General features: G+C 37.5%; 1 protein-coding gene across 4 annotated transcripts in view; it reads left to right on the plus strand.

Annotated features, from left to right (window-relative positions):
* The window catches only part of zgc:109889 (WH2 domain-containing protein), a 55,740-nt gene extending 46,130 nt beyond the window's left edge, over positions 1 to 9,610 (plus strand). For all 4 annotated transcript variants that reach the window (XM_022678537.2, XM_022678540.2, XM_022678538.2 and 1 more), the window contains 4 exons: positions 257 to 435; positions 2,633 to 2,917; positions 3,056 to 3,444; positions 4,305 to 9,610. In XM_022678537.2, coding sequence (XP_022534258.2) covers positions 257 to 435; positions 2,633 to 2,917; positions 3,056 to 3,444; positions 4,305 to 4,462 — 1,011 coding nt within the window. In that variant the 3' untranslated portion in view covers positions 4,463 to 9,610. The remainder of the gene's footprint in view (positions 1 to 256; positions 436 to 2,632; positions 2,918 to 3,055; positions 3,445 to 4,304) is intronic.
* Positions 9,611 to 23,028: the final 13,418 nt, after the last annotated feature.

A 23,028-nucleotide genomic window follows, 5' to 3' on the forward strand; every position in this document is an offset into this window, starting at 1 on the left:
GTGTTTGTGTGTGTGTGTGTATTTGTTATGTGTGATTAATGTGGGTGTGTGTGTGTGGGGCTTGGTTTTGAAAGCATGTGTGCAGATTATAGATTGTAGGACACTGTAGTAACGGGTTGTGGGGGTTCGTAATAAATTATTCTTTTCTTTCATTAACACTTTATACGTTCTTTGTTGCTTGCTTGCTCTCTCTTTCTCCCTCTATCTTTCTCTTTCCCTCTCTCTCTCTCGTTTGCTCTCTCTCTTTCTCTCTCAGGAGCAGCAGAAGCAGGTGGAGGACCCAAGTCGGGAGGTTAAGAAGGTCCGGAAGGCTCGGAATCGCAGGCAGGAGTGGAACGTTTTGGCATATGATAAAGAGTTCCGCCCCGATGCCAGATTCACGCCGTCTCCGTACCACGGCATGTCCTCGGAGGGTTCACTATCACCCGACAGCAGGTGAGAAATGCCCAGTGCCACAGTTGGCACACTGGCAGGATGTGCCTGTTTAGATTGAATTGAATCCTTTCTCTCTGCTGCCATCTAGTGGTGCTTTATGCTGTGAGCAGGAGTAGTTTAATATTTATGTGGAACAGGCGTGTCAGACCTTATCCGCAGTGAGCCTCTCCCTGAGTCTGGAATACAATAAGTACTGCCTTGATGCCCACAATACACTTCACCACTACAGGCATCTGAATTAACCCACTTAATACATTCCTGGTTGAGGTGGAGCCAATGCCAATCCCAGCAACCGGAAGGCAGGTTACACCCCAGTGTCTGTGTCTGTGTGTACATTTGCACAGGGTAGATGGACACACAGACACAGCTCTAGGGGCAATTTTAAACACCTCTAGTTCACAGGAATGGCAGATCTTTGGACTGTGGGGGCAACCCAGGCTGACACAGGGAGAACGTGCAAAATCCACACAAAAAAACTACCCACTGTCCAAATCAAAGGGAAGAAATAAGTAGTTTTTCCAAAGTATGGTCAATTTACTGCTAGATATGAGTGTTTACCTGTTATCATTATTATCAATTATCAATTTTTTCATTTAAAATTTACCTGGGTGTCTTCATGCAGCATTTGACGTTTGACACCTCTGGTCTAACCTTCTCCCCAAGCATCACATTAGAACTCTACCACACAAAAAGGTTTTAAAAGTCTAAAGTTTTACAGATACTCTACACTATGACGTTGAGCATATTTTTTGTTGGTTTGTCTCATTATCATGAGATAAAAAAATTGACCAGAATTTTAGGACTTGCAAAATATAGGACATTTAAAAAAAGTTTTATGAAGAGGTTTTTCAACAGGATCAAAATAGGTCAAATAACTGAAATAAAATCTAATGTAGGTTCAAATTCCTGCACAGTTTTGAGCTCACCTGTTAATTGCTTAATTTAGTAGATTTGTTAGAAAAGGGAAATCAGAAAATGTTGCCAGACTCTGACCATGTTTTCTACTTCTGGTGTAGACAAAAAATATGCTCTCTGACAACTAAATATATTTGTATTTATTGATATTCAACTTTAAGAAGAATTCAACTTAGAAAAAATACTTCTTTATTAACCCTGTTATTTTACCTCCATATAAAGCATGCTGATTTTCTGTTAATGGAGAGATTTTGGAAAAAAGTACAAGTAATCTCTTTTTTTGTTTTACTGAGATTTGATGAACTTTTTGTGGACAACTTTATTTACCTTACCAAGACGACCCACTGCCGCACATTCTAGCCAACTAAACTTAGCATAAATTAGCACTGTATCAAGATCAAATAAAAACAAACATATTAGTATTTCCAGATAATTCCGCTGTACTCTCTTGGTCCTCATGGTGTCAGAATAGCACAACAGTGTGTCCTCATCTAACTGAAGAGGTTGTAGCTGGTTGCCTTAGCATTAGCGTTTAGCCTTTTCAGTCTTTTCAGAAGCATTATTGTACAGGATAATTGTCCTTTAAATTTGCTCTAGCACTGAATAACAGCATCTGTGTATGCTTCAGTCAGCCTACTGTTTTACCAGCGATAGAGGTGCACTTGAGTCGAAGATCAACATCAGCGGACCCCTGGAACCAAAAAAAAACAGCAATGGTGCTTGACTAAGCGAGATAGATTTAGCTTTTAGCATTTTTATACTTACTTTTGTGTTTCCTGTTAGCCTCGAAAGGCTTTTACAAGTGTGCTATGCTTATTTCAATTTCAGGACTTGAATCAAGGGAATCAAGTGAATAAAGTGTGTTTTGGAGTTTGACCCTTTACATCCTTGCTTTATATAGCTTTGCTTTTTCAAAGCATTTTCATGTATATTAAACTATGTCAAGATAACCTATAAAGACAAACGTTTTGGGACATCTGCTTTTTTTTCTGAAATTAAGAGTGTTATTCCCAGCTTATCCCAAAAGTATTGGATTGAACTCCTCCATTCCAGAGAACACAGTTCCACTCCTCCACAGCCCCTCAAGCCTACACCTGGCAATAGGTTCGGGTTTATCTGCTCTAGTCCTTGTATTTTGGCAATATTTTTACTTATAAATGTAAATGAATTAGTGTAGTTTAAATTAGTATATTTCACAGTCTGGGGGCATTACTGACAAATCCTGAAATCCCTCTTGTGAGTGAACTCATTCCTCTCTCTTCTGTTTCTGCTCTGCTTTTAGGTCAGTGGCGTCAGACATGGGGGATCACTCGTATCCAGGCAGCCCGAGCCGCCCGGCTCAGCAGACGGCTCCCACCAGTGCTTACTCCAGCAGCGAGGGTAAAGAGCTCCTCCTGGCCCCGACACAGGGTCAGACTCCGAGCCTGGAGCAGGGCTACCGGCCCTCAGCCGCACATTCCACTCCAGCGGGCAGACAGACACTGTCCAGGGGTCAGACAGTACACGGCCCCACAACCACAGACCCGGCCCTCAACGGACCTCGCCCAGCACAGGCCAAAGACTACAGGTATGCATTTGTTTTTGTGTTTGTGTGGATCATAGAGCAGCATCTTTATCTTGTGTTGTTTATGTGTTTATTATTGCATGTATACAACTTATTTATAATTCTGGACACATCTAAAATGTCTTTTATTTTTTATTACAGTGTTCAACAAGCCCAGCACCCAGAGTACTTCATCCCCCCTGCCCCTCCTCCACCCCCTCCCCTCATCCCTTCGGCTCAGACAGCTTTCGACAGCCCGTCAGCCCCCTCACTGCCCCCCAGTGCCGTGGCTTCACTATCCCGCTCCTACAGCCCCTCACCTCCCACCCCTGCCCTGCCAGCTTCATATACTCCTTCCCCGGCTCACCCACCACCTGCAGCCCCGCCACCACCCCCACCGGGGCCCCCCACACACCCGCACCCACACGCACATCCTCACGCACATGCCCAGCCCCAGGCACCGGCCGAAGCAGCGGCCCCCAGGAAGGGGCAGGTACCCATGATCCCCATGAGCGATGCCCGCAGCGACCTGCTCGCCGCTATCCGACGAGGTGAGAGGAAGATGATTCATCAACTCGTTGTTTTAATCAATTCAAGAGATATTATTGTAAAAACCTCTAGACTAGATACCCCTCTTCCGAGTACAAAACTCTCATACTGCTCAGAAGAGTGAATAACAGAACACAGCAGAGTCCTCAGTCAGTATAAGCAATAGTCTGATCTGACGGAAAATACTGATCACTATTCTGTTTAATTCTAAGGGATAAAATAGTCTTGTAATATTTGTTGTCTTTGAACATGATTATACAGTACTGTGCAAACATTTTGGGCACCAAAGGAAATGACACTAATCTCAGCAACATGAGTGTTTTTACCCATAAAAAGCATCACATATGATTTAAACAGATGCAAATAAACCTACATACAGTAAAAACGCAACAAGGAATTCTATTTTTTAACTAAGTATGTTGTATCCAGTGAGCCAAGCTGTAGAACAAAGTGTAGTTCTAGATTTCTCCTGGATGCTCCTCAGCCAGCATGTGTATATTATATTCAGTTCCGTCAGCAGCTCACCTGATTTACCAAATTTACCAATTTACCAAACCAGGTTTATATCAGGGTTATATGATATGATGAGAACTAAAAATAACTCTATTAAACTCAGATGAGGAGAGATTAGGAGATGTTTTAAGAAAAAACAGGGCTGTAAAATCTCTGCTTTTTGTAAAATTGCTGTTGGTATTTATTGTAACACTAGTGTTTTACTGAGCTAATAAACACTTACTTCAAAGATAAGAAGCTTTGCCTTTACTAAAATTCCCACAGGTGCCTAAAACATTTGCACAATACTGTACTGTAAAAAAAAATATTAAAACCATATTTTTCCTCCTTTTTTACCTCTGTCTCTCAGGTATACAGTTGAGGAAAGTGCAGGAGCAGAGAGAGCTGGAGGCTAAAAAGGAGCCTGTGGGCAATGATGTGGCCACCATCCTGTCCCGCCGCATCGCTGTAGAGTACAGCGAATCAGACGAGGACTCCGAGCTGGATGAGAACGAGTGGTCTGACTGAAGCAGAGGAGAGAGCGTGACGGACCAGCAGAGCAGAGAACAAAAGAAGAAGAGAAACTAAAGAGAGAGAGAGAGGACGAGAGGAGAGGTTTTCAGGACAGCGTAATAGATGTAGCAGATGAAAGCTATAAACTATATATAACCATGGTGTGTACAGTCCATCACCTGTCATTCAGAGAGTTATGGAACTTCCATAATGTTTTCAGTATTTTAAAGATGAAGTACTGTAAGAAGGTGTATAGTTATCTAATGCTGGTGTTCAGCAGATTGCCAGGTTTTCAGGAGACGCACACAAGTCGGCACAAACTAAAAAATAAGAGACACACACAAGGAGTGATAATAATTATCTTAGAACTCGTCAATCAGTTACGTTTCACACAATTTCACAAATTTCGCAACTCATAGTACATTAACAATAATGTACAGTAGAGTCGACCAGTGTACCGCTGTTTCAGAGCTGTGCACATTTAAATAATATAGTTAAGAGAGTTTACAATATTGTATTATTACAGTTTTATAATTACCATGATCAATAACTTCCATTTCATTAACCTCATTGTAGGGGAGAGAGGGGCACATCTATTTTTTTATAATATTTAAGCAAGATTTATCACTACTATGAATAGAAATATTAACTTTTTTCCATCACCAACACCAATTTTTAAACAGTTTAGCACTATGAGGCATGCATGCAAACTTTATAGCTAACCATATAGGCTGGATTAATTATAACAGAATTAAGGGCTAGTTATTATAATAGCTAAAAAGTCAGGGAAGTTAATAAAAGCACTGGTAATTCAGTATAATTATGTATTGCTTAAATCAAGCAAACTTTATGAACCTAAGTACCAAAAGAAATCTGCATCAGAATAAATATAATTAGTGAAAAAATATTTTTGACCCAAAAGCAGAACAGCAAATATTAGCACAATAAAACTGAAAATATTTCATTTACAGGACATTTCTGTGAATCTGCATGAAATATTAATTAATTGTGTATATGATTAAGAATATGGACTCTCCCATTGTTTTAACAGTGTTGAATCTTTAGAATGAACTTGACTTTCATTAAAACTGTTACCATTTTGAAGACATAACGTTTTGATAATAAGAAATGACAAAAATGATAATATGCTTCGAAATAGTGATATTATAGCCAACAAGAGGGAGCTTGAAATAATGTCAAAATAATTACAAGATTGGAAATAGGAGATCACCGGTTTGAATCCTGTTCATGCGGCTTGCCATCGGCTACCGGAGCCCTGAGAAAGCAGAATTGGCTTTGCTCTCTCTGGGTGGGTAGATGGTGCTCTCTCCCCACATCACTCCAAAGGGTGATGTCGATCAGCACAAGTCGTCTGTGAGCTGATGTATCGGCAGCAGCAGTTTAAAAAAAGAGATGGTGGCTGACTTCATGTATCGGAGGAGGCATGTGCTAGTCTTTATCCTCCTGGTGTGTTGGGGCATCACTAATGATAGTGGGAGTCCTAATGAGTGGGTTAGGTAATTAGCTGTGTAAATCAGGGAGCATAAAAATGGGATAAAACTTAGAAATAAAATTACAAGATGCATTTTGATTAAAATAACAACTTGTACTGTCTAAAAACAGGAAAAAAACATGTAGAAAACATTGATGTACTAAAACAAAATGACCAAAAAAGCATGTTCTCCTACACGCACCTGTTTAACCGGTATAGAAAATCTGTTGCTGTTTTCCCCCTGTTTGAGTTTGTGCCTCACTCTCTCCTGCTGTATGAAAGAGATCAGAGCTGCAGGAAGTTTACAGTGGAAATCTCTCTAATTGGAAAGAAGTCTCTTAGGCTCTGTCACAGCTTACACTGCTGTGAGTCTCCAGCAGTAACGCTGCCCACGGCCCATGACTCTTTTACAATCAGTCACGCTCCGTGTGTCGCTGCCGTCTGCTCAGTTCACAGCTCCTCACCCTCACTGTCATTCTCTCCATCGCTCTTCCTCGCTCCATCTCGTCAGTCTCATCCGTTTTTATTTTTTTCTGCTGGGTCTGTGTGAGTTTCTCTCTCCTCTCCCACGTGAACAGATGTGTGACATCAGCACCGGTGGTGAGAAGGAGCCGCTGGCTGCTGGTCGTCACTGAGATGTGACCCAGGACTTGTGGAGTTCTAACAACCAGTGTATAAAGAAGTGTGTTACAGGCTGAAAGCTGTTCAAAAGAACACACACACACACACACACACAAACAAACACACACTGTACTTTTCCATCAAGAACTAAGTTACAGTTTCTTTTTTTTTTATTATTAACTTTTTTTTTACCCTTTTTAAGTGGAAGTCTTACCAAAAACTTGAGCTGCTTAAATAATGTATTTCTGCCCTCGAATGCGTTCTTTCATAGCAACTGTTGCCAGGTCAGCCAAGCTTTACTTAGCACTGGAGGAAAAAAAATGTATATCTTAACATGAAATTACAGTAGTATTATACTCAATAGTAATTATGTATTTTTGTCAAAATATTTAAAAAAAGGATTTGTGTTGGTCAGAGTTTGCACAGATCTCTGGTACAGATCAGTTAATGAGTTTGTTTACTAGGAAGCGTTTTCTCCCTATGTTTGGTTTGTTTTCACACTGACATAAACCAAAACACACCAAAATGCGCACTAGTAAACCATGTGAGGACATTGTCTCCTCTGATTGGTCAGAGCTGTCTCGCGCTGGAGCAAGAAAGTAAATAAAGTGAGAAGATTCTGTGTTCCAGTGTGTTTATCTGTGCAGTTATCTGTGCAGTTTAAAGATGCTTTAACACAGAGAATGCTAAAAATTTCAAGCTGCGCTTTCAAACACAGCGTTTGTTCATAGCTGTGATAATTATTAGCATTATCTGGCTAATATATCAGATTAAACTGCATCTTATCAGCAGGTTAGCTCATATAAAAGTAGTATATTTGATAGCTGGGTACAAACAAACCAAAAAAGTTCATTTTAACCGAACTAAATAGTGCTGGTGTAAAAACACCTTTAGATACATATTTAAGTTATGAACTTCGTTTAGCAATGGCAACATAATTAAGCTCAATAGCTTAACATAAAGAGACCACTTCAGTTTCTGAAAAAGCTTCTCTGATTTTGCTATTTATAGGTATATGTTTAAGTAAAATGTTGTTGTTTTATTCTATAAACTACAGACAACATTTCTCCCGAATTCCATAGAAAAATATTGTTATTTAGAGCATTTTTTTTTTTGCAGAAAATGAGAAATGGCTGGAAAAAAAAAAATATGCAGAGCTTTCAGACCTCAAATAATGCAAAAATTCATATTCATAAAGTTTTAAGAGTTCAGAAATCAATATTTGGTGGAATAACCCTGCTTTTTAATAAAAGTTTTCATGCATTTTGGCATGTTCTCCTCCACCAGTCTTACACACTGCTTTTGGATAACTTTATGCCACTCCTGGTGCAACAATTCAAACAGTTCAGCTTGGTTTAAGCTTCTTTCTCTTGATTATATTCAAGAGTTTTTTAATTTTGTAAAATCAAAGAGTGGTCTCTTAATTTTTTCCAGAGCTGTATATTCTATACATACCAGTCTTAAAAGATGTGGAAAGGTAGGTAGTTGTAGTGCGTCATTAAAAATGTACAATTATGAAGGTCCTATTGTAGGGCAGTTACATTTACAAAAGCATTAAAAAGATACATCTGTGACAGATCATAGAGATACTCAAATTTCAGAGAATGCTGCAACAACAAGGGCTGTTCAGAAACAGCCATAGTTCCTAGTTTCTTTTCCACACGTTTACTTAGGGTTTTTTAAGATTAAAGACACTTTTTCAGTTTTATAAAAGCTTCTGAATTCAATTTTCTGCTTATAGAAAAAAACTAATATTGATATTTTCAATTCGGTGTATTGAATCTCCAAGCTCTGGCAAGATGAGAAGAATTGATATTTTAAAAAATCAATCTGTCCACCTTTACTGTAAAACTAACATCTAAACACAGTGTGCTTCAGTTTCTCAATAGGTATAATGTTTTTTTTCCCATCATGCTGTACAGCTTGGCCAACTTAGCAACAGTTATTAAGAAAGAGTGTATAACAGGTGGAGCATGAATAGGTCGATTCAGTCTGAGGTGCAACAATGCAGAAATGTACGTGGGCCAGTTTACTAATGTAGAACCTCAATATAAAATATAAACTACCAATATGTATCTAAATACATTTAGCTTAACCTTACATTTAATTTCAGTTTCTATCCTTAATGATATACGCCAGCGTAGGGAACGGATATATTACTGAACAGTAACAACGATCTGGATTACACATTATTACGTGATATGCTTCCTTATATTTATTTCATGGAATACAATTGAATGGAGTTTATAATATTAATTAATCAATGCTGAACTGGTGATTTAGGTTTGGGTCTGTTTTGTTGCTTATATCTATAGCATTCTCAGTTTTGAGCTGCTCTAAATACCTACAATAGATTTGCAGTGCTTTTAGGGAGTTAATGCATCTTTAAACAGGAATTCTGTCACACTGTTAAAACTGTACACCTTTCACTGTTTTTCTGAGTAGCGTTCAGAAAATATATATACCTTCCACTGTAGGTCATAAGGGTCCCAATGTCTCTAGGAGCATAAGAGAATGGCACAAAATCAGGCCAGGTCTGTACAGTAGCCACGTTGTACCTTAACAGGCTCGACAGGTGCATTTCTGTATTGACAAATACAGTAGAAATGCTAGAGATTCACCCGTTTGGACTGAAGGAAGTTTGGGGTGAATTCTATTGCCTTTTAGTTTTTTTGTGCTCTCTTATTGTTATTATTATTATTATTTTTGAGATACTAATTTGTACAGAATAAGATCACTTGAATATTTTAGCTTTATTTTATTTATTTGCTTAATTGTGCCACTGATAGCTGCACAAAAAAAAGAAGCATCAACTTAAACTAAACCTTTAGCTCTATAAAGACTCGTGTGTATGGCCTGCAGTTTTTATGTACAATGTCTTGTGGTTTAAACAATGTGTTCTTTAGAATTTTGGTAAAACTGCTTGTAAAGTGATTTTGCTGATCTGAATAACAGACAACAAACATTCAATGTGTCTTTAAGAAAAAGCTGTAGGCAAATACAGTATGCATGTCTCGATGGCCAATAAAATCCCACCTAAAGACAAACGAGTGCTACTAGTCATGCTGTGTTGTTTCTTGATATGCACTATATGGTAGGGCTGTGTGTTTTGTCATATTCATATTTCAATACAGGGGTTACAGTTCAGTATATTTTAATACTGTAAGGAATGTGATGTATTGCAAATGTAAATACATACATCATAGTACAACTCTACTATCTACAGTGGCTTGTAAAAGTGTTCTTAGTGTTCTTAAATGTTTTCATTTTGTCACCTTAAATCTACAAAATTTAAATGTATTTTATTGAGTTTGAGAGCAGACAGGTCAGCGATAAAGTTGTGGAAAAGTTTAAAGCAGGGTTAGATTATAAAAATATTTCCCAGCCTTTGTGCATCCCATAAAGCATGTTCAATCCATCATCCAAAAATGGAAAAAGTTTTCTACAACTGCAAACATATCAAGACATGGCTGAATCCACAGCTCGGGTAGGAGAATCTGTCCACAGGACAACTATAAGTCTTGCACTGCACAAATCTGGCCTTTTTGAAGAGTGGTAAGAAGAAAAGTAAACGTGCTGTGGTCAGATGCGACCAAATTTGAACTTTTTTTTTTTTGCACTAATGCAAAGTGCTATGTGTGGCTAGAAATTGTACTGCGCATTTCCCTGAAGCATGGTGGTGGTAGCATCAGTTTAATTCCTTCACAGTAGTCATAAGTGTCATTTACTTCACTAGTAGTGTCCTTGCATGTTCACTCACATAAAATCCCCCATAATCTAGAACGAGTGGCCCAAGAGTGAACACAATCTCGCACGCAGGCGACAGACTTTTTTTAACCAATCGCGTAAGGGAAAGAGAGGGCGAAAAAGGCACTCCCCTCTTGTGCAAATTCTTAAAGCGCATGCATAGCAGAGAGGGTTCTGATTGGCCTGTTCTCTGCAAATAGTCTGTGAGTCAGCCAATCAGTTTTTAGTGTGGGCGGGCAGTGTTTTTTCCCCCTTCCTGGCAGGGTTGCATTCAGGAAGTAAGAGAAGGAGCATCATGACTCCCATCAAAACTCATTTTACCTCTGAATGCAACTTGGGATGTCTAAAAGCTATCTAAAAAATAACTGGCCTCTGTGTGAGCTCATCAGATGTCATTTGGCAGAGTGTGTGTTCCTCCCAGCAGTGATACACTCTATAGTGTTTCTCTGACGCGCCCCTGTTCTGTTCTCCTCCTTCTGTCCTCCATTTAGTCTCATTCTTCCCACTGGTGGTGTAATTAGAGCTGTTGGTGACACTACCCTTAAGGTCCTATAAGAAAGAGGGGTTACAGGAAATGAAGTGTCCTGATGGTTCTGCAGGATCAGGAGGGGTAATTACAGCTGAATCACTGTGATTTGGCACCAGTGAAATAATTGACTACACAGTACAGGGGACTTTTATTCATTTTTAGGGGTATTAGTGCACCAAAATGACTGCGTGTGACTGTGTGTGTAGGGGGGGCACTACTGAGTCAACTAATAATCGACTGAAAGTTTAAATTGCATTAAAAAGCAGAACTGGCAGCATTATAGAGCCACTGCCACAAGTGTATTTTCATCCATTCCCCCTACTTATTTATTCTTTTATTTATTTATGTGTCTATCTGTCAGTAATTCTAATGCATTGATTCAATGTCTCTAACATCAAAATTGATTTAGTTTTGCACAATTTTACATGATGCATTATAGTTTTGTATATGTGGGTTGTATTAGACTTTGCTTACATAAAATATGTAAGTAAATTTAGTTTGTAATCTATTTGTATAGCTTGTAGTGTTTTATGATTATTTTATAAATTAACATTTGATATCGAATGATAATAATAACCATAATAAAGTCCCAGCTAACAATTTTAGTTAAGCAGAACGTTATCCAAACTTTGTAGTTAACGTTCCTAAAATGTTCAATCTTGTCAAATATTCTGGATGTTAACACTTTAACCTTTTTTTTTGTTGAATGTCTTTAAACGTTCTGGTAACGTCACTGCAACGTCACACTTGTGTCAATGTTAAAATGTTTAGTTTTGGGAACGTTACTTGTAACGTTTCAAAGATGTCAGTATTTGCTCAGCTAGGGATGTAATGTAAGACATGTTCAAAAAAACGTTTTCAGAACGTTATTTCTGTAACGTTACGGGCTAACCTGTGTTGCTGAAGATTCTTAAAATGTTCTCTGTTAGCTGAATATAATATATAAATATATAATATTTGTAGATACAAACTTTTAGTCTTTTTTATATCAGAATTTGAACAATAACTGATGCCTATGGTTTTAGTGATAAATAAAGGTTCTTTAAAAGTTATTTTTCCATCCTCGATATTATAGAGTATAAAGTAATCATAATTGCAGGTTTATTAAATGTTCTGTGTATCAGGGTTAGGCTTCACTCTCTATTTGCGCTCCTGAACCGCTCGGTCCTGTTCGTGCACGCTCAAGCACGCGCACTAGGTCCTTCCCTTAGTGCGCGCGCTCTGACTCAGTGGAGTCAGTGACGCTGCCGCCTCCCGCGCGCTCAGCTCACTTTCACGCGGAGGTGGAGCGGTGAGTCATCAGAGCGCTCCCCGTGTGTGTGTGTGTGTGTGTGTGTGTGTGTGTGTGTGTGTGTGTGTGTGTGTGTGTGTGTGAATAGCCATTAGCTCTTAGTGGGGACCAAATATCCCCAGTATGACTCAAAAAATAAACATTTCCACCTTTATTTGGTCTCTTTAGGTGATTTATTGTTTGACCTTATTTGCACATTTATCAGAAGGGCCACAAAGGTCAAGAAATGTATTATAAATAAATTAGGTCTGTCAATTATTATTAAGTTAAAAAAACGATCTGATTAATTGCCTTCCTTGACATCCTTTAACCTGGCATGTCATTCCCAGTTCTGGTCACTATACACTGAAGGAGGCAAAGGAAACTGTGTGAAACAGCACCCAAACACACTATTCAGCCCCCTTAATGGCACATTTTCTCACCTGCAGGACACACAGTCCAAAATAAAAAGAGGTGATGCTTATGGGAAGATATACAAGCTTGACTTAATTTCAACATTCAATACAGTTTGGAATTACAATTATTTTAATACAATTAACTTTAATGGACTGTTAATACATTGTTGTGCCCTTTCCGGCAAAGTAATTGTGATGTAGTGCTGTAAAGAATTCGCCTACAGGTGAGAAAACCTAATACAGATGTGCTCTTCACTGTTCTCTGCCGTGCTTACTCCAGCAGCGAGCTGCATTTGATGATGGTATGTGCTGGGGTCAATTTTTCTTGGGGCCCCCAAATGCCTTGAAGCGGCTCTGCTGCATCCATTTATGTTTCTAGTTTTAGTCACACTTGCTGTACAGGACCCAAGCTGCCCAATAGGTACTCTTTTTTTTTTGCCATTGTATGCCACTGAGCTAAGTAGCATTTAGATACTTTATTTGGAAAATGATGCTAGCTAAAATGTTGGTAGTAGGCTAACAAAAATGCAGCTTTTCTCCTGTGTGAAAAGATTAGCATTTAGCAGTTAGCTAGCTAGCTCTTTGTGGGTCCTAAATATAATGGCTCAGAACCTAAGACTTGGGTTGTCTGATCCCAGGATGATTAATTTATATTTTGTTTTGTTTAGTCTTGAATATCTGGAATGTTTGGTTTAATATTAGCAGTAGCCCAAACCTGTGTGTGTGTTAAGGGAGAGGGGGAGCAATATAGCTTTTTTTGTGGGGACTAAATAGCCAGTATGACTCAAGGCACTAACACTGTGATGTTTTCAGGTCATTTACTCAATACCCAAGAGTATTTTAGGCTGCATTCCATTTACCTCAGGACTGCTATGTCTGAGCTGGCACTGATGTCACTGGCACTTGACTGTGTTCCAGGTAAAGATTCAGGTAAGTGTTCACTGTTTCAAAAAGTTTGCAAAAAAGTCAGCTAAAGTTGTGGAGTGCTGTCCCATGACCTTTGGCATTTTATTGTTCAGTTTACATGGCAAAAAGAAGTTTTATAGAAACTAAAACACTTTTACTATTTTCATTAGGCCAATTGAGCTCTTCCAATGAATAATCATATACAGTACCTGTCAAAACATGATTTTCCATTATTTTTAAATGTTTTGATTGTAGATCAATACTAAAGTCAGCCAAACTATAAAGAAAAACATTATTTTCTAATTATCTATGAACAGAATATGTTTTATATTTTAGGTTCTTTAAAGTAGATCTCTTGCTGAGATGTCAGGCTTTCAGTTAACAGCTGTGCTGACCTCGTCAAGAGTTAATCAATTTTCTTTTGTCTTCTTAATGTGTTTGAGAGCATCAGTTGTAAAGTTATGAAAAGGGTAGAGCTGGTATACAGTGAATAGCTCTATTTGACACGACAATAACTACTCACCTAAATAAAGAAAAAAAAAAGACTGAAAAAAATAAATAAAATGAAGGTCAGTCAATCATAAAAAAAATCACAGCACCCAGACAAGGACACCTAAATGCTTTAAAGAGTATTTCGATTTGTTTAACACTTTAAAGTTACTATATGATTCTATTTTTTATAGTGTGGAGAAAAAAAAAAAAAATTGAGTGAAAATGTGTCTCCAAACTTTTGACTGGTACTGTATATTGACCATTTCTGCTTTTTTTGGTATAAATAAGCTATTTTCTTTACCATATTATAAGTTATTGTAGTACCTAAGTTATTGTACATCTAAATAGTGTTTTGTTAAAGAAATGATTCCTGATTTAGTGATTTCTCCCAACAATTAAAAATGTTTGACAGACGAATATTTATTGGAAAAGTTTAAATGCAAAAATATTTTGGTTAAATACATTTTGTATATATTTTTATTCCCATATGGGTTTGTTTTGTTTTACAAAATAAAATAAAATATGTATTTTCTTTATAAAAATGCAGATCTAGTCTTAAATATTATTTCATATATTCCATATGTGCTTTTAGCTTAGCATAAAGCTAATATAGATAACAGGTAAACCACATTAAACAAGTCGCTAGGTGTCACTCTTTCTCTCTGTATCTCTCTGTATCTCTCTCTCTCTTTCTCTCTCTCTCTCTCTCTCTCTCTCTCTCTCTCTCTCTGTGTTTGCTGAAGGTGAGTCAAGGAGCTGGACGTGACTCTCCTCCATCTTTTTTGTCTTTTGCCTGCGTCATATGGGGAAACGATGCTGCGCCCTTTCTGCTGTGTGTGTGCGCGCGAGTGTGTGTGTATGAGTGTGTGTGTGAGTGTGTCGCAGCAGCAGCTACAGTGTGTGCATTACCTACATCTATATACGTAATGATAACAGGATTAATTATATACGTTTTATTTATGTATATTTATGACACAATTCGTTGTATTCATAAAGTCTCCCATATGTTACACAGGTACACAAGAATTAAACAGTGGAATGAATAAATATCAAGGTCATATCAGGGCCGATTCTCTGATGTGGAACTGTGAGATGTCTGATTTTCTTCCTCATAATCTTTCATCTCACAGAGTGTAGCTCCAGTTCCACCTGATCCAGGTAATGAAGGCCTTCAGGGGGGGTTGGGGTTTCTGGATATGAGAGCCAGATGTGTTGGATGTGACCTTTTCAGATGATTTTCAGAAGCAGGACTGTGCACCCCTGGTCTAAATGATGGATTACCAGCACAGTTATACACTGTAGGGAACAATAAGTCCTAGTTTAGTGAATATAAAGGAGATTTGAAGTGCTTATAAAGACAAATTTAGCTCTTTATTGTGTATATTCACTATTATTGAAAGCATGATCACTATTTTACCTCATCCCCAACTCTCCAGTTTATCGCAGCATCCCAGAGATACTGGATGGAACAGCCATTTCAGTTTGATATATCTAATAACTGATGCACACATTAATATTTCAGGATTGAAATGAGGTTTATTGTACTAACAGAAAATGCAGAAGTATGGGCACCCTTATCATTTTATTGATTTGAATACTCCTGCTTCCCCTGAACAACTATGTTGAACAATCTTTGTTTTTAGATGATTTGAGAGTTGTTTTGATGAGCCCATGATGGCACTCTTCAGAGGAGATTCAAATAGGAGAGCAACTTGCAACTGGCCACCTTAAATACCTTTTCTCATGACTGGATACACCTGGCTATGAAGTTCAAAGCTCAATGAGGTTAGCAAACCAATGTTGTTCTTCAGTAAGTCAGTAAATAGTAGTTACACTGTAAAAAATGTCCATAGAATTTACGGTGAAAAACTGTCAAACCATGACAGTAAAAGACTGTAAACGCTAAAAAGGCTAAATACTGTTTCGGTAACAACAAAATACCGTAAATTCATATATCATCCAATACACTAATTTTTACACATTTTCTCTGGAAAAAATACATTATTTCAACGTAAAATTCTCTTGCACTGTGTTTATAACAGAAATTTTCCGTATTTTTGGATAACTGGTAAAACCGTAATTTCTACATTATTTTTTTGTGAATAATACATTTTTTTACTGTAAAATATACAAGCCAGTATTACATTTCCGTATTATTTAGATAACAGCCAAAACCGTAATTTCTACATTCATTTTTTGTGAATAATACATTTTTTTACTGTAAAATATACAAGCCAGTATTACATTTCCGTATTATTTAGATAACAGCCAAAACCGTAATTTCTACATTCATTTTTTGTGAATAATACATGTTTTTACTGTAAAATATACAAGCCAGTATTACATTTCCGTATTTTTATTAAACAAGCAAAACTGTATTTTCTACATTCATGTTTTGTGAATAATACATGTTTTTACTGTTAAATATACAAGCCATTATTACATTTCCGTATTTTTACTCAACAGGCAAAACCGTAATTTCTACATTCATTTTTTGTGATTAATATTTTTTTTTACTGTTAAATACACAAGCCATTAATAAATTTCCATATTATTTGGATAACGGCTAAAACTGTAATTTCTACATTTATTTGTCATGAATAATATTCTTTTCACCATTGAATACTGTAAAAAATGTCCGTGAAAATTACAGTGAAAAACTGTGAAATGGCAACAGAAATAAACCGTAAAGCAAGAACTAGCTTATTGTTGTAGAATAAACATTGAATTACCATAAATTAAAAAACTGACATGGCAATGGTAATAGATTGTAATATTAAAAACAGCATATTACTGTATAATCACTGAGAAAAAAATGTAAAATTTACGGTAAAATACTGGCAGCTGTGGTTGCCAGAATTTCACCGTAAAATAAACGGTTGCCAAGAATTGTACTGTAATGTCTTTTACATGGCAACCGTTTATTTTACGGTAAAATTCTGGCAACCACAGCTGCCAGTATTTCACCGTAAAATAAACAGTTGTAAATGTATAAGATATTACAGTTTAATTCTTGTCAACAGTAAATTTCATATTCATAAACCGTTTTGTTTACAGTATATTCTTGTGAAAAAAAGTATATTACATTGAAGGAGAAGGATATTATTAGGGCATTGTATATAATGAGTTTGTTTGCTCCTGGATTTTATTGATATCCGCAGGGTCTGAATGGGATGTAACGCAGCTGTCTATGGGGCGTGGTTATGTTAATTAGATGTTTCGTTTAGAGAAGTCACCATGATGTAGTTTCATAGCGGTTTTATCCACCTGCCTGGGTTTTACACTATGAGTATATAAGTGATTTTACTCTCCGAGCACATCTCTGTGCTGTAAGTGAGCAGTAGTCCAGTTAATGAAATGATTTTGATAAAGATCATGCTGTTTAAAACTGTATGTTGTTAACAACACACGTTTACAGCGAGAATCAAAATTATTGCACAACCACATACCAAGTGTTTTAACAAAAATTGACCGTAAAATAGGACAATAAATGCTGTGGAATGGATAGTTTTTCACTTAAAAAGCAACAGGGTTACGTTGTGAATTGTTCAGCTATACCATGAGTTTATACACAATTTCACCGTTATTTTAACAGTAACTCCTCTTTATTGGTACATTTTCAAACTGTTGTTTTTACAAGTGTTAAAATACCTTACTGTAAAGCCATATACAATATCACTGTATTTTTTACGGTAAAAAATGGCAACCACAGCTGCCAATTTTTCACCGTAAATTTGACAAGAATTTTTTTTTACAGTAGGCTTTTTACAATGTAATATACTTTTTTTTACAAGAATATACTGTAAACAAAACGGTTTATGAATGTGAAATTTACTGTTGACAAGAATTAAACTGTAATATCTTATACATTTACAACTGTTTATTTTACGGTGAAATACTGGCAGCTGTGGTTGCCAGAATTTTACCGTAAAATAAACGGTTGCCATGTAAAAGATATTACAGTATAATTCTTGGCAACTGTTTATTTTACGGTAAAATTCTGGCAACCACAGCTGCCAGTATTTTACCGTAAATTTTACGGTGTTTTTTTTACAGTGTAGGAGTATTCAAATCAATAAAATGATAAGGGTGCCCATACTTTTGCACCATACTTTCGAGCCAGTTCACAGTTATACCCTTAATTGCTAAAATAAAACTTCAAGGAGGTAGATTTGGTTCTTATTGTCAAAACCTTGAGGGACAACTCCCTACAGCGATATCAATGGCTCTTTAGGAACAGGAACTCAAAAAACTGACTGGAGGGCATCATATATCTCCTCCCATTACTTTGTATGAACAAAGTTTGAGTCTGCTTCTCCACATTCCCTCCAAGAATTACTAGATAAAGATAAGCCAGTCCTTGCAGTAATATTAAACTCCTTAATTACGGCAACTTTTAGACTCTTTGGTCCGTTTTTCTGCGCTAGAAATGCGCACCCTCTCCACTTTTAGACTCTTTGGCCCGTTTTTTTGCGCTATAACTTCACTCTCGCCGCTTTTAGACTTTTTGGCCCATTTTTCAGCGCTATAAATGCGCACCCTCTCCTCGCTTTTGGACTCTTTGCCCCGTTTTTCTGCACTAGAAATGCGCACCCTCTCCACTTTTAGACTCTTTGGCCCGTTTGTCTGCGCAAGAAATGCGCACTCTCGGCGCTTTTAGACTCTTTGGCTCGTTTCTGACACCTAGCGTTCAAACTTTGAATCTCACATTATAAAAACCTGCTTAACAGCGGGCCAACTTTCATTCTATTTGTAAAATACCTTGCAGACCGCTCCAAAAAAGGAAACAGGCCGCAAATGACCCACGGGCCATAGTTTGGACACCCCTGTTCTAGAGATGTAAACTACTAAGAAGTGCAGTTCTGCTCTAGTTCTAAAAAAAGCTCAGTACTTTTACCTCTGCTTAAATCTTTGTTTTGCTGATCTAACACTTCTGCTTGTGTCTTGTAGCTCCGTCTACAAGTACAGCGATGACCCCGCCTGTCCACAGCTGGAGCCCCAGATGCTTCCCTGCTCCCTCTGCCCTCCTCCTTCTCTATCTTCTCTGTGGATACCTCCTATTCTCTGTGGACCCAGAACAGGTTACATAAATCACAGTAGTTCAATAATTCATGCGCAGCCCTTTTAAGCTCGACCTGAGAATGTGAATATACCTCCCACACACTCTCTCTCTTTCTCTCTCTCTCTCTCTTTCTCCCTCTCACACCTGCAGCCCTCTCACACTCACCAAAACACTCATAAAACACACACAAACACAAGACTGGAAGAGTTTGCTGCGTTTTATTTGACAAAGTATTTCTTTTCCATAGGTTTGATCTTTTTTCTTCTCTTCTTTCGTTTATATACAGTATTAAAAATAAATCATTTTCAATTAGAAGTACATTCCACACGTACAGTGCAATGTGTAGCATGTCCCTCTCATAAAGTGCATCGTACTTGTCATCAGATTAAGAGAGTTCCCAATACAAAGAGAGGAATTTAAAATAAAAAAATAATAAGAAGAAGAAGAATTATACAGACACTAACCGGTAGTTTACATCACAGTATCATGTACCCAGTCATCATCTCTGACCACGTTCTGATCTATGAGCTGTCCAGACAAAACGCCTAAAAAACGCCTAAAAAATTGTGTCTTAAGAGCACTCTTCAAAATAAAAGTCCTTCTAATGGTTGGTTCCATAAAGATAATTTCGCTGCATTCACATTATCAGTCTGTAGTGACTTAAATTTAACTCAAATCCAATCTTTTCTTTTTAATTTTATGCAATTCAATTTCACACTTTCATATGTGATCCTAGATTGCATTCAAATCAGATTTGTGGGCATATTTGTGGGCCAATACCATTGTCATGCCAAATTCTGCTTCCTTGCCAGAATCCAACTCCTCTTTTCATGTTGGCAATGTTTCATGTTGTTTCTGTTTATGAATAACTATAAGGTTTTCCTTCACAAACAACAGAACATTCCATAAGTGGAGTCGGATTCTGGCAGGGAGTCAGAATTAGCTGTAACACCGGCAGCACGGCAAAACAACAGAGATGACGTGCATAAATGTATCAACCTGCACAGATGTGTTCACATTACAGACAGATACAGAAGTCACTGACCACTGTGAATGTGAACCATAGAGATAGCCCACGGAATATAATCTGAACAAAAAATCAGAATTGATTAATGAGCCCTGTAATGTGAACACTGCATTTATCATTAAGCTGTTTGGATTTGAAGACCCTTTGTAAGATCTAAATAATCTTCACTTAAAGACCGTTTAAAAGATCTAAAGAATCTTCACTTGAAAACCATTTAAAAAATCTAAAGAATCTTTACTTGAAGACAGTTTAATATATCTAAAAAGAAATCTTAACTCGCAGGCCCTTTGAAAGATCTAAATAATCTTCATTTAAAAACCTTTTTAAGGATCTAAAGAATCTCCACCTTAAGACCATTTAAAATATCTAAAAAATCTTCACTTGAAGATCCTTTAAAAGATCTAAAGAATCTTTACTTGAAGATCCTTTAAAAGATCTAAAGAATCTTTACTTGAAGATCCTTTAAAAGATCTAAAGAATCTTTACGTGAATACCCTTTAAAATATCTATAAAATCTTTACTTGAAGATCCTTTAAAAGATCTAAAGAATCTTTATGTGAATACCCTTTAAAAGATCTAAAGAATCTTTATGTGAATACCCTTTAAAAGATCTAAAGAATCTTTACTTGAAGATCCTTTAAAAGATCTAAAAAATCTTGATATAAAGGTTCTTTACCAGTTTAAAAGTTATTTACAGTGACACTTACAGGCTCATTAAACAACCATTTATAGCAGCTTTATTTTGAAGAAGGAGGGCTATCGTTTTCACTCCATGCATGTAGGACATAGAAAAGGTTGCTGGATAAAAATAGATGGACATTATTGGCTAATCAATAGGACTAATGTGCAATCCTGTATCATAATGGACCTCCTATAGATTTAATAGTCACATTACATCTAGATGCTTTGTCCGAGTGGGTGGGCTAATGCTTCTTTCTCTGTCTCTCTCTCTCTCTTTATCTCTCTCTCCTTCTCAGGATGCCTCCATTCCCTAATGTTGCTCTATCAAGGGAGAGAAGGAGCTGAGCTCTGCTGCTTAATGGCCCAGCAAAGGGATTTTAAGCGCTCGGGATAAATTTAACGTTTCGTGCCTCACATTTTCAGGCATTATTTTTAGACGGGCCACTTTTAGGCGTAACAGAACATCTGTGCGGTCGGGAGCCGTCTTTCAAACGACCTCTCTCTCGCTCTCTTTCTCTCTCTCTCTCTTTTTCTGTTTGGGTACGCAAGCAGCGACGTCATTCAGTCTCCCCACAAACCGCAAGACTGAGGTATAGATGAATCTTGCTCGTTTTTTCCCCTCCCTCTCTCATTCTCTCCCTCTCCCTCTCTCTATAAGGCCGTCTGTACTTGCTCTCTCCACCAGAACAACACAGCAGCCCTGCAAACTGCAGCAGACTGCAAACATACACTGCATTTCTCCAGGCCAATCCAGGCCAACCGTAACCCCACACATCCTGCAGACTCTGAACTCACTTCTTAGCTTCTCTTTCTTTTCATCTCTCCATCATTTCTACACTGGCAGCCAAAAGGAAATAGTAGTTCAGATGCATGCACTAATGTCTGTATTATATGGATATCTACAACCCAGCAAAATGATACAACACAACACAAATCACTAGATTGGAACACATTTTATAACTTTTGATCCCATTCACACCTGGTCATTTAATTCATTTTGAGTATCCGGATTACATCTGGAAAAGACCAAGCATAAACGCACCCGATACACTTTTACAACAGATACTAACCCGATCACTCAGACAACAATCCACTTCAGTAGACAGTCTGAGATGCATTTCTGTCACAGGTTATAGCAGTGTAAACTCATCCATCTCTCATCTCAGACCAATTTAATAAACAAAACCCAAACACCAATAATAATGGCTGCACAACAAGCGAATTAGCATCTTCAGTTCCACACGGCAATAGGTGTAACAGAACATGTGGTTAAAAACCAGATGAAGTGACCAGGTGTGAACAGGGTTAAATAAACAGGTTGTCGTTATGGATCAGTGTGGACTAAACTACAAAAACACAAGTTTTTTGACTGCCAGTGTAAATCTGTTTTATATGACTATGATTTCTTTTATAGTTACTGTAGCTAGGTTGGACATGCTTTAAAGAAAGGTTGAAGAAAGTTTAATTAATTTTGGAATGAACCTCTTTCTGATTTCTGATTAGATGCACTTTAGATGCAGATTAGAATTTAATTTGAATTTTAAAATTGCTTCTGTCTTTTTATATGCATATTTTTGAGAATGGATGAAAATGTATAGGCTCCGAGTGGTCCAGCAGTCTAAAGTGCTGGCACTATGATTGGGAGATTGCTGGTTTGAATCCCAGTCATGTAGCTTGCCATCAGCTGCCGGAGCAGGTAATGTCGATCAGCACAGGGCGTCTGTGAGCTGATGTATCGGAACCGAGTCGCTGCGCTTTCCTCCAAATGCGCTGTAATTCTACTCAGCAATGCTGCATCATCACATGTATCGGAGGAAGCATGTGTTAGTCTTCACCCTCCTGGTGTGTTGGGGCATCACTAGTGATAGGGGGAGTCCTAATGAGTGAATTGGGTAATTGGCTGTGTATATTGGAAAATGAGATAAAAATTAGTATTAGTATTTGTATTAGAAAAAATAGCTTTGCCTTTGTTTTCAAACCAATGTTTATTTGAATGTAGAGAGAAACATTTCTTTTAAATGATATCTGGTTACTCTAAATGGACAAAAGTATTAGGACACCTGCATATTCATTGATTCTTCTAAAATTAAGGGTATTAATGGAGTAACTGTCTCTAATGTTCAGAGAAGGTTGGAGCAGCTGCATCGTTGCAGGCAACACAGTTCCTTTACTCCACACTTCAATGCTGGGGAGCTTTATACATATAACTCTCTATGTATAGTGACAAAAGGTTCATGATTATCTGCTATTTTTATTGGTAATAATAATATTTCTCTAGAAGGATCAAAACAGTGGTATTTGTGTATTTGCTATTTGCATATCAGTGTCAGCAATAGGC

Source organism: Astyanax mexicanus, chromosome 8 (assembly GCF_023375975.1).
Source record: "Astyanax mexicanus isolate ESR-SI-001 chromosome 8, AstMex3_surface, whole genome shotgun sequence".
Lineage (NCBI taxonomy): Eukaryota > Metazoa > Chordata > Actinopteri > Characiformes > Acestrorhamphidae > Astyanax > Astyanax mexicanus.